Source organism: Eulemur rufifrons, chromosome 4, assembly GCF_041146395.1.
Source record: "Eulemur rufifrons isolate Redbay chromosome 4, OSU_ERuf_1, whole genome shotgun sequence".
In the NCBI taxonomy this organism is placed as follows: domain Eukaryota; kingdom Metazoa; phylum Chordata; class Mammalia; order Primates; family Lemuridae; genus Eulemur; species Eulemur rufifrons.
The window spans coordinates 78,207,298-78,229,455 of NC_090986.1; the positions used below are offsets into that span (position 1 = coordinate 78,207,298).

General features: G+C 41.2%; 1 protein-coding gene across 1 annotated transcript in view; it reads right to left on the reverse strand.

Moving 5' to 3' along the window:
• Window positions 1-22,158, reverse strand: part of MIPEP (mitochondrial intermediate peptidase) — a 114,784-nt gene that overhangs the window by 26,063 nt on the left and 66,563 nt on the right. Inside the window, exon 17 of the mRNA XM_069467420.1 lies at window positions 591-712. Coding sequence (XP_069323521.1) covers window positions 591-712 — 122 coding nt within the window. The remainder of the gene's footprint in view (window positions 1-590; window positions 713-22,158) is intronic.

Genomic DNA, 22,158 nt, shown 5'->3' on the forward strand with positions numbered 1-22,158 from the left:
TGCTCCAAAAGTCCGGCAGAGAGGTAACTTTCCAGAAACAGACTAAGTGTTAACGCCAACAAAGTTTCCAACAGTGCTGGTCCAAAATGAGAAACAGTAGTGAGTCCTTTGTTGGGCAATAAAGAGGAAGGAAGGTGTCCACACGAGGGAAACTTCAGATGCTTGTGTAAAGTAAGGCAGCCTGTCAAAAATAACAGGAAGCAGAGAGCAGTAGGGACATACAACAAGAATGGCTGGAAAAACAAAGAAAACCCACAGGAGAGGCATGGACCGCTTTGTACAGAAGCAAGAGCCCTCGCACGAGGGTCCCCGCGGGCATTCCAGAGGGCACCATGTGATCACCGCCACAGTACCACGGTGCTGGAGGGGAAGGTGGACGTTCGGGGCCACGGTCAGCCGCAGGAGGCAGGCGCAGGCCCGTGCGGGGAGGCGCAGAGCGGCCTGGGCTGTGTGAGGAGACTGCCTCTTCCCGCCAGGCCCCGCTCTGCTCTCAGGGCTGCTGCTTTCCGAGCCTGACTTCGGCTGTAGCAGGGTGGGGGGTTACTGAGGCTAAAGGAGCGCACGTTTTATAAACTTCCTCTGCTTCTTACCTGTTAAACGGGTCCTGTAGAAAGCATTCCTTCCAAACCATGGAAGCCACTGCCCTGGACATCAGGTAAGAGTAGTATTTGGCACCGTAGCCCACAAGGTGGCTGAATCGCAGCTGCCAGGCCTGCCAAGACAGAAGCACAGCACGGGAAACTCTTTCGCCTCTGCATTTTGTGAATGTTAGGTATGAGAACACAATGGAGGCACAAAGGAAACCTGCAAATATTTTCATTTCACCCTAGAGGGTCACATCACTCCTAGCATTAATATCGTTACATTTCATATACTGTTATGGGCCAAATTGTGCCTCTCCAAAATCCACATGTTGAAACCCTAAGCCAGTACCTCAGAATGTGGCTGTATTTGGAGATGGGGGCTTCAAATAGGTGATTGAGTTAAAATGAGCCCATTAGGCTGGGCCCTCATCCAATCTGGCTGATGTCCGTAGAAGAAAAGGGAATTTGGACACACAGAGACACCAGGGGCACATGCACAGAGGAAAGGCCACGTGAAGACACAGTGAGAAGACAGATTCTGCAAGCCAAGGAGAGAGGCCTCTGCTTGGACTTCCAGCCTCCAGAACTGGGAGATAGTCAAGGGTGTGTTGCTCATGCCACCCAGTCTGACGTATTTTGCTATGGCAGCTCTAGCAGACTAATATATGCACAAAGAAAATGTGTGTGTGTGTGTTTGTGTGTGTGTGTGTGTTGCTTCAAATATATGGCTAATCCTCTTCATTAAATGAGTTTAATTACTTATACTGAGTATAATAAAGTCCTAAGTTTACTTATTTTTAATAATTTGGTTAGTTCAGAAAGTTTTACTTTACATGACTACTTGCTGCATGAGCTGCTTTTCACAGGCGCTAGATTTTCTAACACTGAAAACGTACCATGTTTTTACCATAATGACATTTTATGACAAAGCGAAAAGGCACAGAGCAGGAAAAAATGGACTATAATTGAAAAATCATAATTACATAATAAAAATAATGTACATAATTACATTTTTTTAAAAGAAGAAACAAATGCTAAGAGCCAAAGTTAATCACCAGCAGCTTTGGCCCCTCGGTAGAAGGACGACGGGATGGTCCGGGCTCCCTCCTTCTCTAAGCTTGCTCAGCTTATTTTCTAATCATAAAAAGTCAGAAGTTGACATTTAATCGTTTTGTGCAAATTCATCCCTCTGGGATGTGTTTCTGTGACAGTGACATAGAGAGACAGCCCAGAGCCAGCAGCGAGAGTGCCAGTGATGGGGCAGGGCTGGACTTTCGCATCGGCCTGGGCGCTGGCATCTGGAGAGGCAAGTTTGAGTCTGGCACTGAGAGAGACCATCCATTCTTTTTGAGGACAATGATGCAGTTATTACAAGAAAGGCCACATGGGTTTGCATGGGAGAATACCGTTCCGCCGGAAACTTCCTTTCCTACAAGAACTGACCTTTCTCTGTAGCTAAGAGCTGATGGTCAGGCAAGAGGGGGGTTACGTGCACGCGCAGGAGCTTAGGCTGGCTGTTCTCTGTAATATTATCCTGACTGCTCCATTGAAGCTGCAATTATGAAAACTGTCCTCAGAGGACATACTTGTAACTTTAAAAATTTACTTTTTTGAAACAAACAAATCTGACATGCAATCATCTACTTCCTTCTAATTAATATATGCTTTACCTGACATTAAATTTTTTTTGAAAAAAAAAAATAGAAAGTTAAGTTTGTTTTTTGTTTGTTTGTTTTTGTTTTTTACCATAATAATCATTCTCTAACAAATCTTTTAACTCCTTGGAAAATAAAATATAAAGTATAATCCTTCCTACAACTCTGTAAACTAGATAAGCAAATTCTGGTTAACATATCAAGAAACAAACATTTAAAAAAATCTGGGCCGGGCGCGGTGGCTCACGCCTATAATCCTAGCACTCTGGGAGGCCGAGGCGGGTGGATCGCTCAAGGTCAGGAGTTCGAGACCAGCCTAAGCAAGAGCGAGACCCCGTCTCTACTAAAAATAGAAAGAAATTATATGGACAACTAAAATATATATAGAAAAAAATTCGCCGGGCATGGCGGCGCATGCTTGTAGTCCCAGCTACTCGGGAGGCTGAGGCAGAAGGATCGCTTAAGCCCAGGAATTTGAGGTTGCTGTGAGCTAGGCTGACACCACGGCACTCACTCTAGCCCGGGCAACAAAGTGAGACTCTGTCTCAAAAAAAATAAAAATAAAAATAAAAATAAAGAAAAACAAAAAAATCTGGTTCCTTCATCACAGTGATGTGGCAAGTTTCAGAACATACTCTGAGCTCTACATCCACTGTACAGCGACTTTAAAGATGAAGTCACAGTGCTAGTTACTTTCTGGTTGTGTCCAATTCTCTAAGGAAAATAACTTCCTGGGCTGGGCGAGGAAGCCGCCAGAGGAAGGTGTGCAGTCCACGCCCATCAACTTAGGACATGGGGCCATCTCGGCAGAGATGCACAGTTACCCTCAATATCCACTCTCCCCTTCCTGCAAAAAGATGCGAGTGGAAGCAGGCATTGCCTTGTGAGCTGCACACTGAAGGAAAGAGCTGTGCCCCTTCCTCCTTGGCGTGCGCCACATCAGCCCATCTGTGAGGACACCACGACCCACCGGCAGGGGTCTCTGACTCAGGGTAGCTGCCACTGGCACTGGGTGGGTGTGCTGGTACAGCGGTCATTTGGGGTCTCTGTTGCAGTAACCAGACCTGTATTCTGTCTCACAAATGCCCCCTACTCCAGGTGCGGAGTCCCCCTACTGAGGCTCCACACCTGGGGCTCAGTCGAGGCTGTGCTCTTGCTAGAGGAGCAGAGCACTGGAAATACAGCCCACAGTCTCTTGCCAACGGCTCCTTGGGGACACTGGAGGGCAGAGAAAGGTAGACACAGACTCTTCACCCTTTCTGGATGTGAGTGGTATTTAAAACAAAAGCAAATTGCCTAGAACCATCTATGGGTCCAATTTCAGTATAACAAACTTTAAATAACTACATTTTTAGTCAAAGGGCTGGGTCTTTTGGAATTCATTTACAATGCATACATAGTTCATATCCTCTGTCTTATTTTAAAAAAGGATCTGTGCCAGCTTTTGTGTCATGCTGGAATCTTAATCTACTAAATGTTGATTAGAACACATGGACCATTGGTAATCTTTCTCACGGCGAGCAATCTGGATGTGACGATACCTTCTATAACAACACATGGCTGCTGTTGTAATCTGCTGCCCCACCACCACGCTGGCTGCTGTGCTGTTGATGATACACGCATCTCTTAGGCTGGAAGCCCCAGAATTAGTAGCATACAGTTAAGAGGCTTTGTCTCTGAAACTTTTTCTTCACGGGTGATCTGCCAGAACTAGTTCGGCAGCCTTTGCGGTATAGAGCAGAATTTAATGCTGTTTAGATTCGAGCTGAATACAGCTTTGTTTTATCTTGAAAGCAGGCCCACTTCAAAAGTGGCATTTGATCTGAGCTAAGACATTTCTAAGTTCCCTAGTTTCATCAACTTGTAACTGAGTTCCCACATAAACAGAGTAATAAATAAGACCTTTCAGAACTGTAGAAAGAGACATCAGGGTCTGTGCAATGCACCACTTCTGGACTGCGCGGCTCTGCCTTCTCCCAACATCCCTACCTGGATACAGGGCTTCTGGCACACGCACACCTCATTGTGTCTTGCTCTTTAATTACAGGTTTGGGTTCGGCATTACATCCTTTCCTACCTCAAGACATGCTAAATAAATTATCCCCACCTGACACCTTTCATCAGAGGTTTGTAAGTTTATGGCCAACTAAGACCTACAATTCCACTGCTGTTTGAACACAATTGCTCAATTCCTGCTAATTCAATCTAATATCAAGTCCTTGTTACCATTTTACTCATTCATCTGGAAAAATGAAAGATAGCATTTCACTTTAAGCTCTGGAATTATGATATCCTCTTCCTTTTAAATCAAAGTCTTCCTCTTCCTAAGGGATAACTGTCAGATGGATAAAAGTTTCTGCTTTCCCTTCGATGTTTAATGTGCGGATCTGATTTCAAAAACAAGTGACTCAAGCCCCTTTGTAGTTTCCCTTTTTATTATGGCTAGAGACGTGGATTTCCAAATCCTAGTACTATCCCAAGGCACGGCTATTTAAGCTTTTCTTGAGTGAGATAATCGCGGTGATCCCACGTGAAAGACGATACATGGAGCCTGTGAGTGGCAGGTCCAGACCCTGTGGATACTGTCACTTGCTTCAGAACCCAGAGAGCGGGAGGCCCTTCCGGGACTCTTATTTGCCTATTGACCTTTTCTAACTCCATGATTTCCCGGGGCCAGGAATGGAAAAGTAGCAACGCAGCCATTTACTTACTATTTTCAGTTTCAAACCTAGAACAGGGACTAGCGCAAGGCAAGCACTCATTATGCACTAAATGTTGAAAATGATAGAACTACCCTTTTCTCTTAATTATACTCTTACATAGCACAACACAGCTTCATTCCCTGCTACATGTATATAAATGCATTTAGCTAAAATTTATTTTAAAACAATCTTATCACTGGAACATGATACAGTTGACCCTTGAACAACATGGGTGGGTCAACTTATAGGTGAATTTTTTTCAATAAAGACAGCCAGCCAGGTTTCGCATGCGCAAAGAAGGATGGAAAATATAATATTCTAGGGATGTGAAACCCACATATACAGAGGGCCAACTTTTTGTACCCGCAGGTTCACAAGGCCAACTTGGGGACTTGAGTATACGCAGATTTTGGTATCCAAGGCAGGGAAGATGGGTCCTGGAACCAACCCTGTGGACACCAAGGGGCACTGTGTAGCAGTCCCATCTCATCTGTGGTTTAGCTATCTGTAGTTTCAGCTATACATGGTCAACTTCAGTCCAGAAATAGGTGAAGACACTACAATTACATATTTAGAGAGAGGGGCCACATTCACATAACTTTTATGACAATACATTGTTAAAATGTTTCTATTTTATTATTAGTTTTATTGTTAATCTCTTACTGAGCCTAATTTATAAATTTAAATTTATCATAGGTATGCATGTATAGGACAAAACATAGCATACATAGGGTTAGGTACCATCCATGCTTTCAGGCATCCACTGAGGGTCTTGACATGTAGCCCCTGTGAATAAGGGGGGGCCACCATAAGCTGCATTGCACTCTTGGTGTGTGTCACACTGAACTGAAACTTCCTTAAGGGCACGGTCCCCATGTTGTGTTCAGGTCTAGACTCAGCACAGTACCTGGAGCACAACAGGAACTCAGTATCTGTCTGCTGAATAGATGGATGGACAGATGGACGCTACCGGATCCTTTCACAATGGCACTCAACATTACCGACAGACAGACTGGACTTCTGAGATGGGGAGCCTGGGAGTAATATCTATTACAAGCAAGACAACACTATAGTGCTAAAAACAAGTTTGGATCTTAGGCTATTAATAGTTTTTTAAAAAATAGTTCTTTGACTACATTATTTGATAGATGATGTAAGAGTTCTGAGGCTAATTCTGGCACCAGATCTCCAGGGCTGGCTTATGTACAGACTCTAGTAGGGCTTCCTGCAGTATGATTCTAGCTCCTTCAAGCCTCAGAGGCTCTAAACAAACCATGGGCTAATGATACTGTACAAGCTCATAAAGGCCTATCGCTCACATCTGTACCTGCAGTAATTAGGATAACTAATAGACGGCAAGACAGGAATAAGTAAAGTCCTGAGCTAGTCTTTGTAGACAGACCATTCTGACTGCTCACATTTTCTGTGTACAATACTGTTGGTCTGCGGAGTATCTCTTACGATACAAAATCGCTGGCAGCCGGAAGTGTTTAAGTATTTAACCACGATGGAGAGCAGAAGGAGATGTTCATACTCTTTCTCTCTTACCGTGTATATATGGATAAGTGTTCCATGACTTAATGTAGACTAGATACTTCTAACTGATAAGAAGTCCCTACTGATATTTTACCCAAACCCATGAAACAGCAGTGCCAAACAAACAAGAATTCTCTCCTTGGAATATAAAGTGTTGTTAAATGGAACTCAGTTATTGTGGTGGACATGCTCTCAGGTGTGTCCACAATTTGTCTTCCCGGCGGTGGGCCTTTGAGAAACCCTCTCCCTTGAGTACAGACAGAATCTGTTCCTTGCTTCTAACCAACAGAATATGGCAATGGTGTTGGGATGTCACTCTGTGATTATGTGATGTTATACATAATGTCTCTGTCTTGCTAGCAGACTCACTCTAGAAACCCTCCTTGGTAGCTGGAGGAAGTGGCCACATTGGAAACCCACTGGCAGGGAGCTAGGGGTAGCCTCTAGGACCTGGGGAGAGAGGTTCTAGTACCTGTGGGCAGCCTGCAGCCAGCCAGCAGGAAGTCCATCCTCAGTCCTACAACCACAAGGAAATGAATTCTGCCAACACCCTGGAATTTTCTATCACACAGCAATAGAAAACTAATACCATCACCTACTTTTTAAAATGAGAGGTATGTTAAAAAAATACTATTAAGAGAAATAACCCCCTGAAAATATGGAATGTATATCTATATTTATTAAAGATATACCCTGTGTCTTTGTGAAAAATCTTTGGAGGGAAATATCTTTTTAAATATTTTATAATCTTTAATAAATATTTTAACAGGTTATATTTTACAAATAGACTCGAAAAGAGTAAATTGGCCAAGGCAATTGGCAGAGATTGCTAAGTATCCCCTCCTTCGCTCTCCCCTTCTTCCTTTTAGAAGCAGAATCGCACCATTTTCCCGCTACGTTTGAGTAGGGCTCTGGGCGGCTCTGGCAGAGGCTGCACTTCCCGAGGCCCACACAGCTGTGCAGCCAGATTCCTGCCAAGGGCCACGAGCGGAGGTGGAGGACCAGGCCCTTCAAAAGGAGGCTGCTGGCCCTCCTCGTCCTCGTTCCCCTTCCTGCTAGCTTTGAAAGGGTGAAGACTAGAAACGCCGCCTTGAACTCAAAAGGCCATATGCTGAGAAGTCACCAGCCCGCCGGCCCTACCTGCTCATCTCTGCCTGGTTGGCAGGAGGAAAGCAGCTTTGTACCCACCCATCTCCCTTTCCATGACTGACACCCGCAACATTCCCAAGTCTCATTCACCTGGGTATAGCTGACAACTGTAACTTTTAAATTAGTTTCTACTGTATCTACTAAAACACATACCAAAACATACCACACAGTTATTTTTACAGCTGTAAAGAAAGCCCTTACATAAGTGATAATAAGTATTACAGTTTAAAATGTTGAAACTGCTCTCCAGTATGTAAAAATATGTATCAGGCATAAATCCTTCTCCACCTTACCATACAAATTGAATAATTTACAAAAGAACCATCTTACGAGAATTTTAAAACATTCTGATGACAACTAGAAAACATTTTGATGCTTAAGGGTAGTAATTACAGCCTCCTTTAAGGAGACTGGGCCCAGTCTTACAAGAAAAAATTCATTCCTAACAATCTGACCAATTCTCTTTGGGCAACTAAGAGTAACAGGGCAGGCACACTGTTAATGATGCACACAATACTAACTAGGAGTGTGTCTCTTTAGTATGCCAACCTCAACTGTCAATTAACTTATATATGGATATAAAAAAACTTTGCAAAACAAAAACCAAAGCCAGGAAATAGAAGATTGTGTCTATCAAAGCATATCCATTAGCAGAGCAAGGATATAACTGACCCAAATGGAAATAGATTTATTAGACAAAACATGGAAAGGTATATTAATATAATGCAATTAAATGAGAAAAATAAATGAAAAGCAACAAGCACAGAACTGGAACCAAGAATGCTCACTTTTGCCCTTTCTAATCAAAACTCCTTAACATTGCTTCCCCTCTGTCATCTTTAACATCTCAAGATTTAAAGGTGGATTGCCCCATCTGAAAATGTGACTGTGGTCAGACCCTCCCGTAGGGCTGTTGTGTGGGTTAAAGGCGATAAACGAAGTAAAAAGTCTGCACTGTGCTGCCAGTCAGGGATGGCTTGGCTTGTCAGCTACTAACATCATCTTTCTGCAAGCAGAGAGGATCCGGCCGCTTCTTTGTATCTTGTGACTAACATGGTATCTTCCATAAATATTCACAAAAACAGATAAAAGGAATGAGAAAATTAGACAAATCACTGTAATTTAGACACAATTTACATCTGTAAGTTCAAATTCTCTTTCTATAATTAAGTTTTAATAATCTCTAAAATTATAAAGATGTCAACAAACAGGTAACATATAACTAATTTGCTAACTACACACACATCTGAATTTCTGAAGTGACAAGACAGAATTAAAATAACTTATTAACCTCCATTAACTCCTCACGGGACAGGCCACGGTGCACACGGCATACTGAAGGCTGCGTGGCTGCTGGGCAGACTTTTGCGTAACCACTGGGAGATGTGAGACCTGTGAGGTCTGGTGTGTGCACAGCCAAATCGGGATCTCACCGGCTATTTCCTATTAACCCTCAGCTCATAACTCTAAATGATATTCACTCCACTTCCTTGGTTTGAATAACTGCGGCTTTCCAAGCTTGTTTTCTAATTCTCATGGTGGAAGATCCCCCCAGATCACATTAAAAGGCTCATTCTTTTAGCTTTACTTTACCTTGCCTAAGAGGTACAAAAGCTAGACAGGTGCAATTAGGAGGTATGTCTTACTAAGGTTATGCTCCTGGTAAGATGAATCTGAGTTAATAAAGACAGTAAAAACGCCTTCACCTCCAGGAATACATTAATAACCGTCTCCCCGCACCCTATGTAATACCGTGAAGGCATTCCAGAAGTTTATGAAGTAACTGCACATTCTGAAGGCTAGCCCAGGGCTTGTGAGAGTATGTCGTCTGCAGGTCGTGTTACTACCTGTATTTTGTGCAGAATAACTGACAGAAATAAAGAACATGACTGATCCACTGAATTTATTAGGGTTGCTGCTTTCTATCAACATGTCATCAATCCTCCCTGATTGTCTCGTCTGAAGAATTTCCAAAATTCCTGATGCAACAATGTTAAGCAATTTTTTACAAGAAAGAAACTGCTATAGTGGTGGTTAAAACATATGCAAAACTTGGGTAATGCCAAATAGGACACGCTATTGGAATCTTTAAAAAGTATTAGATAAAAATATAATAATCAACACCATTAGTTAAAATTAGTATTCACTGTAAACAACACAGCACCAAAGTATTATTATAACTATTGGCATAAAAATAGTATCAACTAGCATTATTTTACAATGTCATAATAATAGTACAGATATAATGTTATATATAGGAGCTATGTTAGAATAGCTGGCTTTCTTCTCAAATCTCCTAAATTCAAACGTTCAAGGTATAACCTTTGAAAGGGTCAGCACTGAGTAAGGCTTGTTCAAAGGTGAAATGAACTGATGTCCTTATATTTCCTTCTAGATCTAGAGGTTAGTAGGTTAAATCTTATCCCACATAACACCAACCACAACACCCTTGTAAGGCAAGCTGGTCGCTGACTTCTGCGGCAATTCAGGCTCCCCCTTGGTCAGAAGCAATGCAGGCCGGCAAGTGTGACCCTCCACGGCCCTTCCCTGCTCCAACACGTTATGTCAACATTGACTCTTTTCTTTTGATTGAGCACCCTTGTCAAAAACCAATTGACTGTAAATGTATAGGTTTATTTCCGAAATCTCAATTGTATTTCATTGACCTGTAATGTTTATCCTTATACCACAGTCTTGAGTACTGTAGCTTTGTGGTAAGCGTTACAATTGGGAAGCGTGAGCTGTCCAACTTTGTTCTTTTCCAAGATTGTTTTGGATATTCTGGTTCCTCTATATTTCCACAGGAAATTTTATGATCAGATTTTCAGTTTCTGCAAAAAAGACAGCTGAAATTTTGACAGAGATTGTGTTGAATCTGTAGGTCAATTTGGAAAGTATTGCCATCTTAACAATAAGTCTTACAATCCATGAACACAAAACATCTTTCCATTTATTCAGGTCTTCTTTAATTTCTTTCATTCATATTTTCTAGTTTTCATCACACAAGTCTTGAACTTCTTTTGTTAAATTTATTCCTAAGCATTTTACTCTGTCTTCTTTTGTTAAATTTATTCCTAAGCACTTTACTCTGTCAGATGTTATTATAAATAGAACTGTCTTCTTAATTTGATTTTTGGATTGTTTATTGCTATGGCAGCAGTCCCCAACCTTTTTGGCACCAGGGACCAGTTTCATGGAAGACAATTTTTCCACAGACTGGGAAGGGGGTGATGGTAGTTTTGGGATGATTCGAATATAATACATTTATTGTGCAGTCAAACCTCTCTACAAATGACAGTCTGTATTTGCAGCCACTCCTAGCGCTAGCATCACTGCCTCAGCTCCACCTCAGATTATCAAGCACTAGGTTCTCATAAGGAGCGTGCAGCCTAGATCCCTACCATAAGCAGTTTACAGTAGGGTTTGTGCTTCTATGAGTATCTAATGCCTCCACTGATCTGACAAAGGCGGAGCTTATACGGTGATGAGAGTGATGGGGAGCGGCTGTAAATACAGATGAAGCTTTGCTCACTTGCCTGCCGCTCACCTCCTGCTGTGCAGCCCAGTTCCTAACAGGCCATGGACTGGTACCAGTCTGCAGCCTGGGGGTTGAGGATAGCAATGCTGCAGCATAGAAATACAATTGATTTTTGTATATTGATCTTACATCCTGAGACCCTGCTGAACCCATCTGTTAGCTCGAATAGTTTTTTGTGTGTGTGTGCGTATTCCTTAGGATTTTGTATATATAAGATCATGTCACCTGCATATAGCGATGATTTTATTTCTTCCTTTCCAATATGAATACTTTTTATTTTCTTGTCTAATTCTCTGGCTAAAACCTCCAGTAGAATACTGAATAGCGGTGGCAATGGCAAACGTCGTCCTGTTCCTGTCTTAGGGAATGGCTTTTTTTTTTTTTTTTTGTTGTTGAGACAGAGTCTCACTTTGTTGCCCAGGCTAGAGTGAGTGCCGTGGCGTCAGCTTAGCTCACAGCAACCTCAAACTCCTGGGCTTAAGCGATCCTACTGCCTCAGCCTCCCGAGTAGCTGGGACTACAGGCATGCGCCACTATGCCCGGCTAATTTTTTCTATATAGATTTTTAGGTGTCCATATAATGTCTTTCTATTTTTAGTAGAGACGGGGTCTCGCTCAGGCTGGTCTCGAACTCCTGACCTTGAGCAATCCACCCGCCTCGGCCTCCCAGAGTGCTAGGATTACAGGCGTGAGCCACCGCGCCCGGCCGGGAATGGCTTTTAATCTCTCACCACTGCGTACAAAGTCAGCCGCAGGCTCTTCCTAGGTGCTTTGCATCAGGCTGAGGATCGGCACTGACTCTGATTCCGTATCCTCAGTTACTGTCAATCAATCCTCAAATCCTGACAATTTTATCTCAATACATTCCTTGTAGTTTCCCCTTACATACATGCCTGCCATCAATGCCCAGATTCAGACCTCATCATCTCTTCCTTAGATTGAGAGACCTTTAGGGCAAGATCTATGTGCACATATATTTTTTTTGTGACCAAAAAAAGTTACATTCATTAAACAAGATCAAGATGCTGTGGAAAAGGAAGAAGCAGCAGCTCCTGTAAATAAAACTATAATTGCCAAAACAAAAAAACAACAGTGGGAAAAAGAGGAGGAGAAAATCAAGGCACACAAAGCAAAAGCATAATTAAAAGAACAAAGAAATTGGATGAAGAAACTTCTGTTTCCACAGCATGATGGATTTGATATTTCCAGTAATCCTCCTGAATCAAACAACTAAGATGCTGGGAAAAACACATTTAAAAAATTTTTTTGTAAATGCATTGCTGAGATAAAAGAGAATAAAATATCAAAATGATCAAATAGATCATTTTTACCAAAAAACCTGATGATTATGAGTATATAAGGTTCATTACATTTTTATATTTGTTTTCATCTATCACTTGGATTGATTCCTTTCTGTCTTCAATCTCTTCATCCTCCAACCCATTCTCCATACTGAAACCTTAACTTTTCCCTACACCTTACATCTACTCACGTCACTCCTCTGCTTATAAACTTCAAGGCTTTAAGTTCTCCCCATTCTCTCCAGGACTGTGTGTAAGCCTCTAAGCAGACATAAAGGACTCGTTATTACTTGGGTCCAGCCAGAATTTCAACCCCTCCTCCTGGACCAAGTTCTCTATCGTCAAGAACCCTAGACTAATACATTCCCTGATCACCTCCTATCACACCTCTCTCGTTCCTTACTCCCTCCTCCCCACCGTGGCCTTAAACTCGGCTAGAATCTGAATCAGAAGTGACTAAGCCCAGATCAGAGGTCACTTCTGGCTCCATGAGGCAAAATTCAACACTTCCCTATAGATAACTGAGATTTCACAGCACTGTTTTGTATCTTTTCCACATTATCTTACACATGTATACACCCATCCATCCTGAAAGACAATGTCTTTCAAATAAATTAACACACCCCAAGGAGAAATGGTATGGTGGGATTAAACAGAAGCTGTGGTTTTACTGTTCTAAATAATTTAGTTCTAAAACATTCCTTTCTGAAAAAGCTTTTATAATTGACTTGGGAAAGAAGGTAGAATAAGCAAAATCCCAGGGCAAGATAAGTTAACACATTTTCAAACTGTACACCATTATCTGCTAGTGGTTTATAAAATCAATAGAGTAGGTTTTGAGCAGGATTAAAAAAATAAAGCAATAGAATAGAAAATATTGGCGTGTACTGCGCATAGTTAGGGTAACTTCTGGTCTGTGGTGCTTTTCAGTTTTACACCAACACATGCACACGCACACACACCTAGATGTACAATACATCATAACGTAAAATGCATTTCTTACTGTGGCTTTTGTCAAAATGCTTACAAGCCAATGAGTTAACAGTTCAAGGACAGGGATTAAAAAATCAAGGCTACTAAAGTGAGAGAGAACTGGAGGGTATAACAGCAGGTGAAAACTTAAGACGGGTGATCTCATAGCATATCCTGATTTTTACCCACCGGGCAAGTGGACCATGAGAAAAGAAACGGTGCCCGTGGCTCTCTCCATTTAGCACTTTAACATACTTGTGTTTTTCTAACACTGTAGCATCGGAACGCACGCTCTCAATTATGTACAAGTCTACTGATCTCATTTCTATTGTTTCTGTCTTCATGGTGCACATTAAGTCTGGTTATCCTCTAAACAGCACAAAGGAATTATAGCTTGTAGGTTAAACCTATAAACCAGTTTTAGCTAACCATTCTGAGATGTACTATCCTAGATAATAAAAACAGCAGATTTCAGAAGTAATCATGTGAAAGTAATTCAGAACACTGGCTTAACAGTACTGTCCCCAGGTTAATTTCCAGGGTTTGACAGTGCACTACATCACGTAGGATATGACCATTGGGGAAGCTGGGTGAAGGGTACACAAGAACTATTTTTGCAACTTATGAATATTAAACTATTCCAGACAAGAAGTTATTAACAATCATTCAGATTAAAGTGTTTTGTGGATTCCTAGAACCAGTGCCAACAGGCTTGCGTGAGACTTACTCCACGACAGTGATCCACTTACTACTCACCACTGAGACCAACCAGCTTAGAGCTGAATTCTCTTATTTCAAATGAGCCAGCTCAACAGCGTCTAGTTTTACCGTACTTTCTTTCAATAAATGCTATGCTTCTCTAAACTAATTTGTGGTAGCATATTGGTCTCTAAAATCTTTTCATGTATTTCTTTATTCACATTAATTTAAATTCAGTACAGGACTGTTTCAACTTTTTAGAGGATACACTAAGTTTTAAGAGGGCAAATGAGTTAGAAAAAGTGGTTTTGAAATAAATGTAAACCATCATTTGATTTATAGACATCTATTGCTTCCATTTAAAGGACTTAGCAGTGTGAAAGTGTTGTTTAGACTGTTCTTTGGCTTAAGTGGAAAAAAGTTATGGTTACAATTGTATAAATCATTTCTAATACTGTTTGATTTTAGCTTTTAAGTGTCTGAATTTTTCTAAATGTTCTGAGAAAGTTTGGTTCACTTTTCACTCTCCATAAATCAGCAAGTATTTCAAAGCTTCCCCAAGACACAAAAAAACATACACATGTGAAAAGAATGATTGCATCATCACTAAGTTAGGAATCTGAAGATAATGTATATTAAAGAAAGCAAATAACTGCTTTCTTTTATAATTATTAAATATATACATTATAAATCAAGATGTGTAAAACACACAAAGATAAACTATTCTAACACATCAATAACCACAAGGGCACGGATTGCCATAATAGACTCAAAACACTAGCTGCGCATTATCACGGGGCCTCTGGGGGTCTGGCAGATGGCTGTCCTGATAGAAGAATGCTGAACACACAGATTCCCATCTATTTCAGTCTATTAATTTGCTTTTCCTGCTTTGACCCATCCTACATACAACTGATGATTTTATTTTTCACACACACCATTTTACCATTTAAATTCCCTTTCAAGCTCTACATCACTGGATTATACTGACAATAATAATAATACATGACATTTGTTTAGTGTTTACCAGGTGCCAGGCACTGGGCTAAATGCTTTTGACATCCTTTACTTCAGTGGATCCTCACAATAACCCTATGACGTAGATATCACCATCTAAGACTCAACGTAGCTCACCTGATTCCAGAGCCCCACCCTCCACATTACTCCTGTACTATCCGTCATGTTCATCAGCCTCACCCTCCTCAGAGGAGCGCCCTCACTCACACTGTTACTCCTCTACGCAGAGCTTCAGCTTCATACAACCTGTTTCCACATGTAACTTTCTCCCTCCTGTCTTTGTAACTCGAATACGCCACTGTTCATCCTGGGATGTTCTCTTCTCTCAAGCATGCACACGTATTAGCTCCCTTTCAAGTCGTAGGTCAAACCAGAACCATTCCATTAAAACCATAAACCAAATAAGGACGTTCATCTTCTCAATTATTATTTAGCATTATTTTTGAAATTCATTGAATCAGTCCATGACAAACGGAAATGTATAAATATTGGAAAGGGGCAGCAAAAATATTATTTATAAATGTTGTGAGAGATGTGTATCTAGAAACCCCCAAAATCTGGCAAGTAAGTATCAAAAACAGTATATGTTCATTAGGACAGGCAGCCACAAAGTCAACAAGCTAAAACAACTAAGTTCCTTATGTATCAGCTAGAAAAATGGGGGAGGGGGAATAAATATCCCATCATAACAGCAAAAAATTGTAAAACAAATTCATTTAACAAGATGTATGAAGGACTTCTAAGAAGACCGTTATAAATACATGCCAGATAGGAACAGGCAGGTGAATGGAATAACGGAGCAAAGGCATCTGGATTAAAAGTCAACCAACAAGCAATAAAAAACCACAAACGATTATCCAGCCTGAAATGGAGAGCTCGGAAACAATCTTGTTGTATATGAAAACTTGGCATCTGACAAAGAACATCTTTTCAAATCAGTGGGGAAAATACGGGTTATTCAAGAACCAACTAGAAAAACTAAAGCTGGTTCCAAATCTCATACCTTACACCAAAATAAATTTAAATAATCAAAGATTCAAATGTGAAAAATAAAATCATAAGAGTATTAGAAGAAAATATAGGCAAAAATTTAAATAATCTTGAGTTAAGAAGTTCTTTTAAGGCATGACAGGAAACTGAAAGAAAAGTCTGATAGATTTAACTACAACAAACAACAACATACAAGCAAACCAACAAAAATAAAACCTCTTTAATGTTAAAATCATAAAAGAAGTTGAAAGATAAATAACAAAATGGGGCAAATATTTATAACAAGAAGGATAAATGGTTAACATTCCTATAAAAAATCAATAGAAGCTGGCTATAATCCCAGCACTCTGAGAGGCCCAGGTGGGAGGATTGCTTGAGCTCAGGAGTTCGAGACCAGCCTGATCAAGAGTGAGATCCCGTCTCTACTCAAAATAGAAAAATTAGCCGGGCATGGTCCTGTAGTCCCAGCTACTCGGGAGGCTGAGGCAGGAGGATCCCTTGCACCCAGGAGTTTGAGGTTGCTGTGAACTAGGCTGACGCCACAGCACTCTACCCAGGGTGACAGAGTAAGACTCTGTCTCAAGCAAAAAAAAAAAAAAAAAAAAAAAACAGGAAAAGGAAGATCAACATAAACATGGGAAAATGAAAAAATAGACACTTCACTCTCCCCCATATAGATACTAACAAGAAACGGAAAGAAACTGATTTTACTAGTAATAAAAGAATTGCAAGCAAAGTTACAGTATTTGTGGTGTATCAGAATGTCAAAAATTAAAATAAATCAGCAATGAGTGCTGTCAAGGGAACCCTCGCTGCTGATTTCTCAAGGGAAAACCACCTAATCTGTCGCATAACTTTGCAATGTGTATTACCTGTTAGCCTAGCAGTCCACTGTTAGGAATTTATTTTAAGGCTGAAGTAAAGTGCACAAAGAGCTATGCATCCAAAGGGTTATCTATAGTCCTTCTAGAATACTGAAAAATGGGTATGGAACCTTGAACAGGAGTAGGGGCTAGGAAAATAGGGTTCTGGGGCCGATTTCAGAGCAAGCAGAGGAAATGTAAGCCTGGGAAATCACACTGGGGGTGAAGGGAAGGCCAAGCTCGGCATGTGGATGAATGTCAAGCACACTGTCCACAGTGTGCAAAGTACCCACACACTGTGCCTGACACACAGTGGTAAAGGTCCTTGAAAAATGATGAACAAAAGTGAACAAAGTTTAAACTGCATGCCAAAGTCAACTTGAGCTGCTATAACAAAATACCATGAACTAGGTCACTTAAACATCCCCTGCATGCTCACTGTCCTCTCTGGCTGGTTAAATCTCACAGTGGGTCACTGTAACTCTTGGCATAACCCTCAGGTCCACAGCCTCCTGTTGCATCACTGTACTCACCTGGCAAAGCCATGGCCCTGGTCAATGCCGGCTCGTTCCATATTAGCTGCACTAACCTCTCGGGAGCCCTTAGCGCTGCCACGCCTCTGCTCTACTGCCTCTCCCGCCTCCCACACGACCACTGCGCACCTGCTCCTCGCTCCGCAAACGCCACGACCACCATCCCATGTGCAGTCTCAGCTGGTGATGCTGCTTCTTACTTCACCAAGCAAAGCCGGGCGAAGGGCACTTCACAGCTGCATCTCCCTGCCGCCTGCGTCTCTGCTCACGCACTGCAGAGATGGTGTGGCTGCAGCTGGGCTAACACCTCTCCCGGCACAAAAGATCCCATCTCACCTACTCCAGCAATTTTCCCCTCTCTCTCCTGCATCACCGGCTTTCCAGTCTTAGTAGATCCTTCCCGTTTTGCCTCCACATGTTGTTATTCCTCTCATTAAAAATCAAAATGAAATCAGTCAATCAAGCAAAATCAAGACAACCAAACCCTCACTTTACCTCACCTGAACCTCTTCCATGCCCAATTTCCCTCTTGCTCTTGTGTTGTAGGCAACACACCGGAGTTGCCTACACTCACTGTCCCCAATTCTTCTCCCTCCAGGTTCTCTTGAAACCCTCCCATTCAGCCTGTCCCACCAAGCGCTCCACTGAAACCGTTCTTATCCAGGTCACCAACGACCTTCCCTTGCTAAATCCAACGGCTAATTCTCAGCTCACCTGATCTAAAGGTAGCTTTGATACAATCACTCACTCCTCCTTGAAACACTTAATTCACTTGTTTTCTAGGATACCTACCACCTTCTCTTTTTACCTCCTACCTCACTGTTTTTTCCCTCTCATTTGCCTTTTTTGTTTCCTCCTCTTTGTTTAGCCCTCTAAATGCTGGCGTGCCCCAAGGCTCATCTTTTCAACAGACCTTTTCCATTTATACTCACTCTTGGGGGTGATCTCACCCAGTTCCTTGGCTTTTTTACACTCTGTGTGTGTGAATAACTTCTTGGTATCACAGACGGCTCCTTTGAACTTTTATACATCCAACTGCCTACATGACATTTTCTCTTGTTTGTCTAACAGATGTCTCAAACTTAGTGTGTCCAAAACTTATCTCCTGATCTCCCTTAAGGACCTACATTTTCCACAGTCTTGTCCATCTGAATGGCAACGCCATCCTTTGGGCTGCACAGGCCGAAACCCCTGCAAAACTCTCAACTCATCTCTCTTGTACCTCACATTCCATCTGTCAGTCCTTTGCTGGAAACCCTCCAACAGCTTCCTATTTCACCCAGATTGCAGCAAAAATCATTACACAAAAGAGACATTCCAGTGCCCTGTAAACATGTGGAGAAATGTCCAGCATCACTAGTTATGAAAAAGATGCAAATTAAAACCACAATGAGATGATGCTCTGTGCTCAGGGATGAAATTAAAAGGATTGACAATAACAACTACTGGAGAAGACTTGAAGCAAATCGCACTCCCAAACACTGCCAACTGGAATGTTACTCATGGCAACCACTTTGAAACACTGTTTGACAATAGCTACACTAAAACTAAACAGAAATACACTCTGTTTCATGCAACAAAATTAATGTTTATGTCCACTAAAAGACATATACAAGAATATGCACAGGAACTTTATTCATAATAACCCCAAACTGGAAATATCTGAGATGTCCAACAACAGTGCAATAGGTAAGCTGTGGCATACTAGGAGTAGAATACTAGAAAGCAATGAAAATGAATGACTCTCACTGACATGCTGTATAAAAGCAGCAAGACACCAAAGCATATATCTGTATGACGCATTTATGGGAAGCTCAAAACAGGCAAAACTAGCGGTTGCCTTTGTAGGGAAGGTACATTGACTGACAGGAGGTGACAAGGATGTTCTCGGCTACTAGAAATGCTGTATATCCTGATCTGGGTGGTGGCTACACAGGTAAATATATTTCTAAAAATTCATGGAACTGTATCCTAGAATTTGTGTTCTTTGTGTACGTTATGCTTCAAAAAGATAAAAAAAAAAAATCTTCAATGAATATTTATTGGGTACCTGCCATGGTAAATATCTGTTCAGGGCCCTGGAAAAATGGGCCTTGCTCTTCTGTGAATTTCACCCAGTTGGGAAGATAGATATTAATCAAATGACAGCAGGAAATTATAAACTGGGATGACCCGTATGAAGGGAAGGAGCCTAGTGCTTTGAGATTGCATAAGAGATTGGCCAGGTCTGCAGAAGTGACAGTTGGAGCTGAGGCAAAGTGAGCAGGAAAGAGAGTGCTCCCGGCAGAGGGAACAAGCACCAAGAACACAGGGTGTGTCCAGCAGGAGGAAGCTGGAGTGACCAGACCACGCAGGAACCCGTGGGTGGGCAAAGGGCTTCGTCCTTTAGCTTAAGAGCAACGGAAGCCATGGAAGGGTTTTAAGGGGAGGGGTGTCATGGTCAAATTTGTATCCAGGAAAGGTCTTGCTAACACTGTGTGGATTTAGAGAGGTAAAGCAGATTCGATGACACTTAGGGGAAGGACTGTAATTCCAGTCTAGAGTTGGCCTATCTGGGAGAAAAGGCAGGAAGAACAACAAGAAAAGGAAGTTACTGAGAACTGCAAATTTTGTGTCTTTATGTTTGACAGAGGTAATGCTATCTTCAAATCAGTGTGCGAGAAACAGTAACACAGGCTGCCTCCAGGGAAAGGGACTGAGGGCTGGGAAACCAGAGTAGGAGCGAGATTTTACACTGTAAGCCCTCTGACACCTTATGAACTTTTAAGCATGTGCATATATTACTTACTCAAAATATAATTAGAATTTAAAATTAGTAACACTCAACTGGAACCTTCCCTATATTGCTAATGTTGCCCTTGGAGTCCCTGTTGGTGACAAGGCATTATAATGAGCCCTCTGGGTAGCCCACGCTCCATGAATAATCCTCCACGAATAATGGAATAATCGAGAGGTCCCTGTGTCCTGCTCACATTCCTTGTGGATGAGCATGTTATGTACCTTGGAGACTCACCGGGGAAAAGCTCCCTGAAAGGTAAATAGCCTAAATCTAAAAGACACATGTGTGTCACTTAAGACACAACAGTTTACCTGGTAAAGAAAAACTTCTAATATCCTGGACTTTTAATTTATTGTATTGGGCCTATGTCGAATTGCAGGCAACAACAACAAAAAAGTACGGCATTATTCAAAAATGAAAGCTGGTGATTTGGCTCAAAGGACTATATTATAAAAACAACCCGGGTAGTCATAATTTCCTCATGTTTTAAATCAGTGAAATCTAGAGTTGCAGCTGTCCCACAAACTGAAACCATATAAATTTTTAGAAAATGAGTCAATCATGAGATTAAAGTTTCAATTTATAGCACTTCTGTGTTTTAGTTACAAAGTCATAAATAAACCTAGCATGACAGAGAAGGTAAATATTTTCTCAGTTGTTTATGCAGCCAAAGAGGAAAGGAATTTAACATGCAATTAACCACTTAGGTGTTTCTAGATATGCACCATATGGTCTTTGTATTTAAGATAAAAACAAAAATAAATATTGCTTTCTTTAATCTAAGGTTTGCTTAGCAACATCAAGTACTCAAAGCTAGCTCAACCGGGGAAGTACCTTCACCTCACAGAAGAGACTTTCCATTTGCAGGAGAGCTGGGGCACAAGAATAGGAGGAAACATAACTTCTTCCCCAGGGAGAAAAATTAAATAGGAGGAATAAGCATTTTTTACCAAATAATTTAAGTTGAATACTATCTGGAGAGAGACAGAGAATTGAACTTTTAACCACTCTGGGGCTCCAGTCCTATTGTTTAATAGACAGTATTTGTTTTACACATTAAAATAAGAGACTCCTATGCCATTACTTTACACCAACAGCCGAGCACGTGTGAGATAAGAACAGCGAAGGTCCCAGCCGCCCTAAGATGTCTACAGAGAGACTCCCCACATGATCACAGTTTCTCTCACCAGCCTGACTTTAAACATACCTAATTGGAAAAAATCTGACTGCCATTTTAATCTAGATGACAGAAATCATTTAATAGGTAATTATTTCTTATCTTCATGTCTTAAGTTATTCTAAAATTAAAGCTTTTAAAATAAAATCGTTTTATACCTGATGCTACGTGAGGTCAATAAGCAGTGACGCATTTTTGCATTAACAATTGAACTAAAATTGTGAAGTTGCCCTTGAAAAGCTTTAAGATATACATTTAAAATTAAAAATATAAAAGCAATTTTAACATGCTTGAATGCTCAGATGTCTGCTATTTTCATGCAGTCTCTCTTTAGATACTCCCACTTACGTTTTTTTTAACAAAGACAGTCTTAAAAATTGACTATCAAGTGAGTAGGAAAGAAAATAAACTCCAGTAGTAATAAATCACAGCCTTAACACCCAAATTGTGTATAGGAAGGCCATTTTCTCATGGTGGGTGTTTTTATTTTTCTTCTTTTGGGAACTATTAAAATATAAAACAAAACTCCATATAGCAAAGTAAATATAACATTACTCTGAAAATCTCTCTGCACTCTTCCATTGGATTCATTTCATCTTCCTATTCCCATCTTTCCACATGGTTTCTGTTTGAAAGTTGATCTGGGATGAGCACACTGTGCAA